Here is a 13,955-nt window from a genome sequence, read left to right as displayed (position 1 = left end):
TTTATTTTTATAAATGATGGGGAACTGTCACAATTGGCAGTTTACTGGTTATAGCCTAAATGTGGCAAGAATAAAAGGTCGGCACATTTTTGTTCTTGAAGTATTTGCTCTTTTTTTCTCTCCAAAAATTTTTTGGAATCAGAACCAAGATTCGATAAGAACTGGATTCGATAACTAGAATCGGAATCGATAAAATTGAAACGATACCCAACCCTAGCAATAACGGTGAAAATGCTCATAGTTTTTGTGTGTGTGTGTGTAGCCATGACTTTAATGGAATAGTTCACCCAAAAATTTAAATTCTCCCATCATTTACTCACCCTCATGCCATACCAGATGTATGACTTTCTTTCCAAACACTTTTTAGAAGAATATCTCAGGTCCATACAATGCAAGTGAATGGTGACCAGACATTTCAAGCTCCAAAAATCACATAAAGGCAGCATAAAATAATCCATATGACTCCAGTGGTTAAATCCATGTCTTCAGAAGTGATATGACTTTCAGAAATAAACCTACCCAGAGAAATATTTACTAGGGTTAAAAAGTGTGACAACTAGCCCCAGTCTCCCCTATATCATTTTGTTGTGTGACTCCATCTCCATCTGTTTTGACGAAAAGAATGGCACGTACATATATTTGTGGCTCTGAGAGTACAAGTCCTCAACAATTAATAGCCTACTCGTGACTGAACCTTTGATGGGCATTGGTTTCTACCTGCCGCCATGCACTGCATGCTGGTAGGTTGGGCTGGTTCGGCGTATTTGAAAGAGTGCTGCATTGAGGCAGCTGCTTACTGCTCCTCAACAGATTCTGTCTGTGGCAGACAGTGAGCGAGTGAGCAGTGAGAGCTAGCGTGTGCGCGCAAGCCACTGACACGCACGAAGAGAGAGAACCGGGCACGAGTGCTGCTTTTCTTCTAACCATCGTCCGTTCAACTCACTTCGTGCACTGGCCGCTGTCCATCAGGACCTGCTGAAAATGTTTCGGACCGTCCTCTTTTTCCTCGGATTGCTCGTCGGTGGCAGTCAAGGTATGGACAAATGATTATGAGCATGACAATGAGAAGTGTGAGAAAATAGACTTGCGTTTGAAGGGGTCTTTCTGAATGAAGGGGACGTAGGAGGAGTGGGGCGGATTTGTTGGTGGTGCTTTGCAGTTTGCGCACGTCCCTTTGGAGAAAACATTTCTTTTGATAGATTAAACGTAGTTTTTTTATTAAGAGTGCAAAGCTATTATCTATTTGCACTTGTTATCATATAGACTCATGTGGGGCTTGTGAATTTTCAGCGAAGTCTTGCAGACGGTTCTGGACGTGGACTAGATGAGGTCTTGCTTTTACTAGATATTTAGAAATGGATTGCATTGACCATAATCTCGTACACACAACTTACTTTTTAATTACAAAGGCTATATGTGTAAATGGTACGCTCTGCAATGCAATTTAGTTGCATACAAATCTAATCCATTGATTTGACATATGCATCAAGTTCTATTTTTTTTATTTATTTTTTTTATTATTATTTATTCTAAGGTCTTTGTGTCAGAAAATAAATATTTGAGATATAATTAGCTGACTAATTTTCTGATATTCAAAAGTATTCGGCACGAGCAAGGTTTTTTTCTTGACATAAACGTTTAGTTTTTGGAGGGCGTCAGCGCTTTGAGCAAACTAACAGCACCAGCTTTGTGCAGGTGTTAAACATAAACACTGACTGATGCGCATCTTTGAACTTGATCATCAGCTGTGCGAAAGTCACACTTGCGAGGTTCGTGTATGAGTCTGCGCATTCAGAGGCTGGTTCTTCCCACACGACGGCAGATGGGGGTAGAGCGCTGTGTATTTATCCAGTTAAAAAGTGCGACCATCATCAACAGGGAATGCCGGTTAACAATCTCAGAGACCCTCTTTGTTTTACATTGTTCAGGTCTGAGTCAGAATGGGGCTAGTTGAGTAGCTAGTCAACTGGCAAACAATGTAGATAAAGTCCACATTGCCCTCACAACAAATGAAAACAGACCTGTATTTGTGACAAAATTGTTAAAGCTTCTTACATAGTTTGAAGAAAATACCACAGGGTGAATACAGGTGAAGTGGGACACTTAAAGGAATAGTTAACTCAAAAATGAACATTCTCTCATTCTTCACTCACCCTCTTGCTATCCCAAATGTGTATGACTTTCTTTGTTCTGCAGAACACAAAGATTTTTAGAAGAATATTTCAGCTCTGTAGGTCCATACAATGCAAGTGAATGGTGATCAGTCCTTTGAAGCTCCAAAAAGGAGATAAAGGCAGCATAAAAGTAGATAATCAGAATCCAGTGGTTTAATTCACAATAATTCAAAATATAACTCATTTTTCACTGCACATCTTGCCATTTCATGATTTCGAGCTTGATGCACTTCCTAGAGCTTGATGCATGCGCAGAGCGCTAGCAAATTCCCTTTTAAGGCAAGTCAGTCCACTCCAAATGCATGTTTGGAATGCTTCCCAGTAGGCTGGGCAGCTATTTCTATGGATACCAGCTAATGCGCATGCGTGTTCTCGAGTTGATTGACAGGCGGCTACTGTATCTTAAATGTGATTGGCAGGACTTCCTTTTCTACATCCGTTGGCTGTTCCAATTTCTCTTATTAATTTGAATAGAAGTGGTCATGCTCTGCTAAACTGTCTCTGGCGCTAGATGGTGCTAGGAAGTGTAATGGAGATTGAAATCATGATCGCCAAGGAGACTGCTGATGTCAAGATTTATAGTGAAAATTGAGTTACAATTTGGTCTGTTCTCGCTCAAGTCTGATTGGATCGCTTCAGAAGACATGGATTAAACCACTGGAGTCTAATTGATTACTTTTATGCTGCCTTTATGTGCTTTTTGGAGCTTCAAAGTTTTGGACCCCATTCACTTGCAATGTGTGGACAGAGCTGAGATATTCTTCTAAAAATCTTTATTTGTGTTCTGCAGAAGAACGAAAGTCATACATATCTGGGATGGCATGAGTAAATGATAAGATCATTTTCATTTTTGGGTGAACTATTCGTTAAAGCTTAATTGTCTATGATCGTGTGTATATTCATCCATTACTTAAAATCAACTTTAAGTTCATCCAAAACTAGTATGGGATGACATTGATGTAAACATTTGTGTCATTTTTCAAAAACAGTGATAATGACATTATTAGAAAATTTCCCACTTCACCTGTATCACCCTAGTAGGATTTTAGAGTGGGCCTATTAATAACTGTAGTAATTATGATATTTTTACAGAAACTACATGCTTGTAAATGTGGTTGAAATTCAGAATAAATATCTTGAGAGAGTACTCTGCATTTTAAAGTAATTAATATTTTTTTAGGGTAGCATCACCCCCAGTAGCTTCATTGTGATAGATAATACGTCATTAAAAATCTGTATGTCAACTGCAGTTAATATGAGCCAGCTGGTTCACAAGCAGTCATATGATGATGTCAGCCTGGTGTTTCACTGAGTAACCACATCTCACAGAGAAGCCTTTGTTAATTAGTGCTTCTCTCATTGTCTTAGGAAGTGTCTTTGTGACTGACAGCTGCAGTGATCCATGGCTTGTTCATTAGTTTATCATCAGTGAAATCCCTTGGTAATATAGACTTGTTAGAGTGAACGTGTGATGGTGGTTAAAGTCCCTATTTATTTTCTTTGTGCACTGTCCTGGTCTGTTGTGTGCGGTTCATCGGTGCATGTTATTCCAAGATGATGAAACGTTTATCTTTATAATCTTTTATCAAAATGTAATAATTTTCTTCCCCTCTGATATAAATTCCTGATAGGTTACAACAAGTCCTGCCCTACAATTTATTCTAATTGAATATACAGTTTCAATCGAATCGCGTCAGATTACAGAAGTAAAATGGATTGCAAACGGCATTTCATGTTGACTTTGAACTGTAAGGAGATGGTGTTCTCTCATGAATTTCAGCACTGTGATATATATGCTCTGGTTGAACAGATCTGCAGCTTGGATGAAGCAGTGACCTCTGAAGTCTCAAAAAGGGTTGGATGACATAGCTATCTTTGGACTTCCTTTTTTGGGGGGGTTATAGGCTCCTTGGATTGTCTTCAGAGAGCGAGAGAGAGCAATTTGCTGTGCTGATACCCATTAGGCCTAGCACTCTAACACTTGGCTCCCAGGTCTTTGTTATTGTAGGTTGGCTCATAGAACTGTTTGTGTGTGCGTGTCTAGTTTCACTGAAGCTTCTTCTTAGTGATAAATTGTGTGCAGTGCTGGTCTCAGTGGACATAGTCTTTCGAGGTGTTAAGTGCTATAATGAAGGGATTCCTCCAAATCTCCAAATGAATGCCAACAGTGGGTAATAAATAGATTTATGCGTGGAATTCTTTGCCGTCTGTGTAGTAGCTTGATTGGAAAGCTTTATAACATCCTCTCTAAAGATATAGGCTATCTGTGTGATGTGGTGGGAAATGAGTAGAATAAAAATGTGTGTGTGTTAAGAAGAGAAAGGAGAGGAGCCCTCTAGTGACTTAACCATACTGAACCATAGTGCACTTGAGATGTTAACAAGTGAAGTTACCTTTTCTTGCATTAGTATCCCAGTGTTCACTGCTTCAGAATCTTAACAGCAGCTCTGGGAGTCATGACTAATGCTAACACACTTTTTCAAACCAAGAAACCTCTATGTGCTTCATTAATGAAGATTAGATTTATTTTTTATTATTTTCTATGTCTTGCTGCTGTTTTTGTATTGTTGTACACTGGAAGCTCCTGTCACCAATACATATTCCTTGTATGTGTAAGCATACTTGGCAATAAAGCTGATTCTGATTCTGATTAGCCACGTTTCCACTATGGACCCTTTTCACAGACCTGTTAGAACGCGTTTCCACCTTTAACAATGATGTAGCAAACTTTTTTATATTTCCAATTTTAAAAATATTTATAACATTGTACTTTTTATTATATTACCCTGGAATATATATATACATATATATATACATATATATATATATATATATATATATATATATATATATATATTATTATTATTATTATTATTATTATTATTATTATTTTATTTATTTATTTTTTTAAATCAGTTACCGTACCTGCTATGAGGTTTTGCTATTGAGGTGGGGTCAGTATCAAAGGTGGAGTTTAGCTGAGTCAGGTCTCGCTTTCCACCATGCAAAGACCAAAATAAGCAAACAAACGACAGCTTTAGTCTCCACCATGTTAATTTCAAAGGCTAGCTAGTCTCCAGTATCTAAAACCTCAGTTTGAGCTTCCCTCTTGATTGTGAAATAGGTGGGGTGTGCAACGTTGGCACCAGGACGGCGTATTAAGGGCGGGTTTTAGGGCAGTGCAAAAGGACTGTTGACCCGATGGTGGGAATGCAGATTGATTTTGGTCTCGCGGCTCGAGTTTCGAGGCTATTGACCCTGGCTGACCAGTTGATAGCCCTGGCTCGCACTGACCCGATAGTGGAAACATGGCTAATGAGTTCATTCAGTATGGTAACTCTGGAAAAAAAAAAAAAAAAAAAAAATATATATATATATATATATATATATATATATATATATATATATATATATATATAATTTATTTATTTATTTATTTATTTATTTATTTATTTATTTTTCAGAGTTATGCACTGAAACATTTTGTAAATTTAGACATCTGAGGAACCAATAGGAAAACCTCTACACTCACTGAGCACTTTATTAGGAACACCTACACCAGCTTATTCATGTGATTATCTAATCAGCCAATCGTGTGGCAGCAGTGTCCGTGGCATGATTGTTGGTGCCAGATGGGCTGGTTTGAGTATTTATGTAACTGTTGTTCTCCTGGGATTTTCTTGCACAACAGTTTGTAGAGTTTACTTAAAATGGTGCTTAAAACAAAAAAGTGGCAGTTCTGCGAGCCTTGTTAATGAGAGAGGTCAATGGAGAATGGCCAGACTGGTTTGAGCTGACAGAAAGGCTACGGTAACTCAGATAACCACTCTGTACATTTGTAGTAGCATCTCAGAATGCACAACATGTCAAACCTTGAGACTGATGGGCTACAACAGCAGAAGATCATGTTGGACACTTTATTAGGACCATAGTGTTCTTCATAAAGTGCTCAGTGACTATATGTGGAAAGTCCAACATATGTTGTGTTTTGGAAGCCACCAGATAGGACAGTACCAAACCAGCAGTAACATGCAAAAACCAGTTTGGAGTCTGGACCAGCATGAAAATTCATGCTGGCTTAAGCTATGGCAAACAACTGAATCTGTTTGTTTTTTTTACTTCTCTCTTGATATTCTTACACTATCAATAACAGAATGACTGCTGGGAATTCTTAAGACATGCCTGCTGTTAATAAAATTTTTATAGGATTCTCTTCTCGTTCACTCTCAAAGGCAATTACAGGGTGCTACCGTTTCGTATATCACCAGCTCTGGGCAAAAAATTCTAGTATTAGGCTACTATCAGCCCTCCTGTGGCTCCAGGGATGAGATATTGAAAACTCTTTAAATTTTTTCAGCCATTTTTTCGGTGATTTTATACTACGTAATAGAACTTAGAGTGTGCTATAAAAAGGCTAAAACACTAAGCTGTCCTTATGAGAAAACGCTGGTGTGTGACTTCTCTCAGTGCAGAAATTGATCGTATTATGCGATTAATTGAGTGAAAAGAGTGCCACAGAAGCTCGTATGGAAATGGAATTGCCCCCCGCGGGAGTTCTATATGAAAATCAATTTAAGAAGTATTAAGAGTCAGCATGCTGCTCCATAGAATAGAGTGCAATTTCACTGTTAGTGAAATTATGTTCATTTTATTGAGTATTCTTTCTCGATCGTTCTATAGATACCCACTACTACTCCATCTCAGTAAAACTGGACAAATAGTAGTTCTTTCTGCTATTTTTTTCTTCTTTTTATCCTCTTACACAACTTGCATGCATGCTTCTGATAGTTAAAACATTGAACATTGACCTTTGCTGAGTTGGTTGGGTTTTGCCTCTTGTCCTCTGCATTATTTATACCAACACTGCTGGCTGAAGCTTTTGTATATGAACATCCTACATCGTACTCCATAAATGAATTACTCGCATTTGTCCTTCTACCTAGGTAGTTTGCTTCAGATTAAATATTCATAAAGACTGAGCTTATGAATATTATATTTGATATGGTATATTTTTGTGCAGGTGCTGTTTAGTCTCTTAAAGATTACAGATCTGATCCGCTAGTGATTGCTGTATTATCTAGCATTATAGATGCATGTTAAAACACTGGAGTTTTACTCAATGGTCACATTGAGTGAATCTTTATCTGAGACCACCAGCAAATGTAAGAAATGGCTTTGTCCTCAGATTGGGAAGTTTTGGAGATAATTGGCTATAGTCGTCAGATATGAGAGGAAAGAGACTCCATGGAAAGCGGTTCACAGTCATCGCCCCCCCCCCCCCAACCAATGGCACCGTGCTGATATCAGACATCGTCTTCACAAGTGTAGGCCTACACCACATTTAGATTAGAGGACAGTGATGAATAGAGATCATAAAGAGTTAGAGAATAAAAAATTAGCATAGCCTGTGTAAGGCTGTAGGGCTTGGCTCTCATGTATCCATATCCTTAACCACTACGGGAGAATTACATTATGTGACAGTTATACTAAATCAAACGACAGGCAGTACTCTGCTTTATGCAATTTGAATTAGAACTAAAGACAAGTATTGCTTGTTCTGAAATGTGGAGTAGATGTGTGCTATTGTCGTATCTATTTTCAGTCCTCTGTAAATAAGGCAACACATATCAGTAATTAATCACTGCATTCTTTTTGAGAAGCAAATGAGAGTTTCCACCATTTCTGTGTCAAAGGAAATCAAAACATGATGATACAAATGTTGACCACATAATTACCAATAAATGACAATTTAGGCTATTTTGAGCATGGTGCATAGGAGTAGAGACTCATATGGACAAGCATGCAGTATTATTTTGTAGTGCTTTGTGCAGACAATCAAGCACATAAAAAATATATATGTTAAGTAGGAATGCTCCGATCAGGATTTTTACAGCTGATACAATCACAGATCTTGTCACCAGATCAGCTGATACCGATCCCGATCATTTCACCTTTTATCAAGATCTCTGTCATAACTGGCTATATGTAAGCTTTCTGCACACTGTCACTATTAATTTAATTTCCCTCTTCCCAGTTATATCACTTTGCCAAGTTTTTGCTGACAAAAAAAGAATATTGGCCGATACCGCTCGGTGGCCGATCGATCGGAGCATTTCTAATATTTAGTAAACCTGACCTCCACCCACATGTTTGATTTCTGCCTGTATCGTGTAAACATTCATTTTCTGAAGTAAAATGCCATTTGTGGCAAGTGTGTTCAGCAGTCAGCTTGCATTATTCCCCTGAAGCTCAAAAGCACTGCTTGACCTTTTTAAGAGGTGTCTATCTATGCCCTGAAAAAGTGAGTGAGTGAGAGAGACAAGTAGAATTCAGTGAAAAGAATGTGTGAGTTATGAAAATCTGCCTTCCGAAATGTAGTATAATAAGCAGCAGGTAGCTTGGAACACTGTGCTGGCTGCTATGGCCTGTGCCTGCAAACAATAGCAATAATGAGGACTGTGGGGAGGATTCTTAACTGCTCCCATATAAATCCACAACCAATGTTTATTGCTAAACTTAATACAGCCTTGGACCTGATGCATATCTGTTCTTGCACTGTTGAAGAATTTTGAACTGCACTCAGTCATATGTAATCACACTTAGTAAAAAAAATTCTCTCCTGAAAAACAAGTAATTGTGATGAGGAACAATTAAGTACATTTAGGGCCTATTTACTCTTAGTCTTTTCATGTATCTTGTTCGATGGGGTTGCAATTTGACTGGGTATGCTAGTCCATTTACACTTGGCCACAAATATGTCTATGCAAAGCAGATATAAATCCAATCCTATACTATTTTATCTGATACTATTCCTGCGCTATATACAAAAATAATGGAGTTAACTTCCTTGATGATGCTAATGCTCATCTTTGAAAACGTTGTTTTCTATAAATCATTTTGATTCCAAAAATGTAGGAAAGTTTCAGTTGAACGTTGGCATTTAATGTTTGAGTTTCATGGTTTCTACATCCATGTGTCTCATGATTTCTTGCTTAAGCGTGAATTGTGGCTCCCAAACTTCTATATGCTGACATACTGTAGTTCTGTTTGGGAGAAGTTAAGTTTACATATATAGCCTGAACAACTAGATGCTGTTACACTTGGCCATGTCACTTCTTGTATGTGTCTCAAACCACCTCCTGAGGACATTTACACTTGGTCTTTTCACGATCAGATAGCTACTTGATCAGTAAAAAAATGTATGAAGTAACCAAGTGGAAATACCCCCTTAGGGACAATTATGATTATAAGCACACAAATAAGACCCTAACACTTTACAGGGCTCAACCCTAAGAATTTTTTCTACTGGCCCGGTTGCGCTAGTGCTTCAGATTTTTACTGGCCCTGCCAAAATTTTCACTGGCCCCAACACAAAAATGACAAATAGCTGTTTTTACTATCATGGCTTTAAAAAAGTATGTCCGAAGTTAAATATTTTTTACATATCTTATGTTTTTAATACAATGTCCCCCAGGGGCCTGGGTAGCTCAGCGAGTAAAGACGCTGACTACCACCCCAGGAGTTGCGAGTTCGAGTCCAGGGCATGCTGAGTGACTCCAGCCAGGTCTCCTAAGCAACCAAATTGGCCCGGTTGCTAGGGAGGGGAGAGTCACATGGGGTAACCTCCTCATGGTCGCTATAATGTGGTTCTTGCTCTCGGTGGGGCGTGTGGTGAGTTGTCCGTGGATGCCATGGAGAATAGCGTGAGCCTCCACACGCACTACGTCTCCGCAGTAACCGCGCTCAACAAGCCACGTGATAAGATGCGCGGATTGATGGTCTCAGACGCAGAGGCAACTGAGATTCGTCCTCCGCCACCCAGATTGAGGCAAGTCACTATGCCACCATGAGGACTTAGAGCGCATTGGGCATTCCAAATTGGGGAGAGAAAAATAAAAAATAAAATGTCCCCCAAAATTTAATCACATTTATAATTTGCAAGATATAATTTATGCCTTATGCAATTCCATATATGCGCTTTACAGATATAAATTAATAAATACATCATATTAACCTCAGCTGTCCTGCCATTTACACATGTGTTTTTAAGCCAAGAGTTCTGTGGAAGAAATGATGGGTTTTTGGTCACCCGTTTAGTCATGCTGTCATGAAACTTTTGCCCATGTGTAGTGTTTTCACAAGAAGGATCAAAAATTATTCACTGAGTTAAAGATCTGATTATTGGCTGAGAGAACAGACTTGCTACTAAATCAGTTGTGATGTGTAATATACAGTAGGTAGATATTAGGCCAAATCTGTGAATTAACAATATGTATATAACATGAAATCAGACAACACAAACAAGACCAACACTGACTGATATACAAAGAACAAAAACAAAAATACCTTTATGGTCCATAAATTAGTCATGTAACAGGTGTTTTATGAGGATGATATGAAGTAGACTGTTTCAAATATTCATCTTCACCCTGCAGCTGAACAGCTCTGATAATAATAGCCTAATAGCCATAGTGATCTTGCTTCTTTTCATATCAAATGGCATTATCATGTCGAATTAATGTTTACGTTTTGAAACATTACCTAATTAAATGCATACTTACATTTTGGATATTGAGCAGCTCGTGATTTCCAGACACGTGTATAACTGGGGTTTAACAAAGTTTATTATGTCTCATTCGGCGCTTCATCTCTAAAGGTGAATTAATGAGAGAAAATGTGTTTGTTTTTTTTTTACAGTGGGAATAAAATTAGCACTCTGTCCCTTTAAGAGAGCACATGCATGTTAAACAGTCTACGCTGCATGGAGAGACATGGATTTTCAGTCCTATAGAAAGAAACTGTTGATTTCTTGTGTTCCAATGTGTGGATTACAAATTTTCACCAACATGTAAAAACGAAAAATGTAGGGATTTTGCGCACTGTGAACAAGGAATGTGCGGGAATACTTAAAGTGCTGCACAAGACGTTAAATCCCATTACGAAATTCATTAAGTGGGTTTTTTTTCCTGCTATTTTCTACACATTGGTAATAGCTGCTGCTAAGACACTTGGAAAAGAGCGAGGACAGTGCTAGGAGAGTGCGCTCTGTGTCTGCACGATCTTGTGCGTGCACACAACTGTGCCTTGGCGCGTCCAGTATATTATGCATTTGCACGTTTTTGCGAGATAAATATACTCGGTTCGCTCCGTGTACTTTTTGTGCTCTCTCACTTGTTGTTTGCTTGCACTAATGTTATAAATGCAGCACTGGCCCAATCGGACAAGTGACAGTTCTACCAACTGGCCCGAATCTTTCTCACACTGGCCCCAGACCATCGGGCAGTCCTTATTGTTGAGCCCTGCTATAGCTTCAAATGCTTCAGATAGGCTGCGGAGATCATCAAGGCTACTTTAACCCTCTCAATGTAGGCTAATTTTAACCAGAGCCAGGTCTGTCTGCACATCAGTGCAGTGGTAATGCAGTTTGACAATGGAAAGTGACCTCTAAACATATTTGTGTGGCCCTGTATTGAATAACTGTTGTACTGACATGTGAGACGAATATAAATTCTGCTTTTAAGGAGTAAATATGATATGGATATCCATAGAAGTCAATTAATGATTAAAGCTCTGTTTGGCCCTGGTGCCACAGTAAAACTGGAGGACATTTCATCACTGTGATGAAAGCTTTCATGACCAGCCACTATCTGTGGAGGAGCCAAAGCAGCGCCACACATGGAGGATCATTATTTAAAGCACAGATAAGTCATATCATGTGACAGTTGTTGCTTTAATGATTAATGTAGTTTATATCTATGGGAATAGGCATGCTTTTCTTATAGCCTAATGTTGGATGCATTTCTGGCATTATGGAAAGCCTGACGATGTTTATCTGATGGTCTCTTTTTGCAGTAGCTTTGATTCTTGCTCTTTCCTCAATGCTGTAGAATGGTGCTACATCTGCTGCATTTCACTTTGATTTACAATGTGAATCACACACAACATAAAGCCACAATTAGTGTAAAAAAGGATGATTTTGATCATGATGAATGCAAGTCGATTGTTCAACTTATGAGATAATAAAAATACAACTTTCCAGAAATTTCCAGTGGACAAAAAAATCTGAACATCCCTCGCATCCTCGTTTTAATAGCTGTCTATTTTAAAATGCTGTCAACCCTGACTAAGGTCCAGTGGTTCTAAGTTAAAAAGCTTAAGGATGATTTTTATATGTTTGTGTGGTGTGTATGTGTGTGTCTCCACATGGAATGAAAGGTTAGCAGGGGAATTATCCTCATTAACAATGGATCTGGACAGACCTGTTTCATTACACATGCTGTTTAAAGAGTAAGAGGTATCTGATGGCACTTTTTTTCTATCTGTCTTGTTCACACTTGCTTTTCCCTTCACTGCTATTTTCTTCTCTTTATCTCCTTGAGTGCAGATGCCTCAACTGAATCAATGCATTTATATCTCTCTTTAATTAAATTTACAAAGTGATCAACATGATGATATTTGCTTTGTACAATGTGGCAGTATCTCAAAGAACCAGTCCTACAAATCTCTCTTCAACAGAGCTTGTCCACGACAGGAATCTTTCAGAGTGATTTTGTGTCTGTGGTGTACGCAGTACTGGGTGGAAAACTAGCAATGTTATTCACGTGGCCAAACTTGATGGCTCAATTCAAAGTCAACTGCAGTAAGTGATTTATGGCTTGATTTTAATCAGCCTGCTGAGAATGCAATTAGACACAGTTCCCACCGTGTGCTAATGAGCCGTCCCAAAGCCGCTCGGGGATGCACACTGTTAATTAGTCAAGTAGGGCACCTGTTGGCACTCCGTGCTGGCCAGTGCGGAGAAAATACAAGGACCATGCAGCCACAGGGCATGGGAGAAGTATTTAACAGAGGGTTGGAGAATGCACAATGGAAGGGCACTTTTTAGTGAACTAGGCTGGACCATGGGGGAGGAATACAACACCACTGGAAATAAAGTGGTCTATGTGGAGAGAAAGGGCATTGGTAGGATTGTTGCTTGCAGTAATAGAAAACAAAGAGTGGCAAAAATAAATTGGAGAACTCGTGATCTGTAAGTGCAGGAGGGTGCTTGTTAGTGAGCCACAGGAGGCCTTGCTGCTAGAACAGATCAAAACAACACTAAAGGGCGGGAGGTAGAGATACGGTGAAATTAGCAGGTGTCGAATGTGTGAGAGAAGGTCTAGAGGAAATTGGAAGGTTGTTGATGGAAAGGTGAATAAAAGATAGTTAGAAGGAGGATGTGTGAATGAGATGTACATGGTGTTGGACTAAGGTGGGAAATGTGTGATCACCAAGGTAAACTATAAGGTAAAGCACAATTTGGTGTGTATGCCTTTCTTTGCTGATCATGTGTTATTTAAGCAATATATTAATTACTGATATTGATACTGTAGTAAATATCAGCATGCAGGGTCCGAAATTAACACCCGCCAAATGCCAAATGTGGGTACATTTTCTATTTGGCCAGCGAATTTTGCAGTGTGACGGGTGCTTTTTCCTCTTATTATCTGTGTCAGCTTCTAAAAGTAATGTTCCAGTTGGCCTACAGTCAGGCTGCAGTTGTTTAGAAAGAACAGCCCCAGTTTTATAGTCTCAGTTAGTCTATCTTGAAGCAAGTGTTCAGGACCATTCATGCCATTGTGAAGAAGGGAAGACCACTCTAGGATTTCGAGTGGATGTGCGAGTAAGTTTTAATAACCCACTAACACTCACACAAATTATCCGGTAATAATAGCATTATATTACTGGAACCTAATTATTTTTCATGACATTAGGTTCCATTAACAGTTCTTGAATGTGCAT

The 13,955-nt window shown here is 38.9% G+C and overlaps 1 protein-coding gene across 4 annotated transcripts in view; it reads left to right on the top strand.

Annotated features, from left to right (window-relative positions):
- The first annotated feature begins 850 nt into the window (after positions 1 to 850).
- Positions 851 to 13,955, top strand: part of ncam2 (neural cell adhesion molecule 2) — a 377,130-nt gene continuing 364,025 nt past the window's right edge. For all 4 annotated transcript variants that reach the window (XM_051709408.1, XM_051709407.1, XM_051709406.1 and 1 more), the window contains exon 1: positions 851 to 1,033. In XM_051709408.1, coding sequence (XP_051565368.1) covers positions 982 to 1,033 — 52 coding nt within the window. In that variant the 5' untranslated portion in view covers positions 851 to 981. The remainder of the gene's footprint in view (positions 1,034 to 13,955) is intronic.

The sequence above is a fragment of the Myxocyprinus asiaticus genome, chromosome 10 (genome assembly GCF_019703515.2).
Source record: "Myxocyprinus asiaticus isolate MX2 ecotype Aquarium Trade chromosome 10, UBuf_Myxa_2, whole genome shotgun sequence".
NCBI classification, from domain to species: domain Eukaryota; kingdom Metazoa; phylum Chordata; class Actinopteri; order Cypriniformes; family Catostomidae; genus Myxocyprinus; species Myxocyprinus asiaticus.
This window is presented reverse-complemented; position numbering and strand designations above follow the sequence as displayed.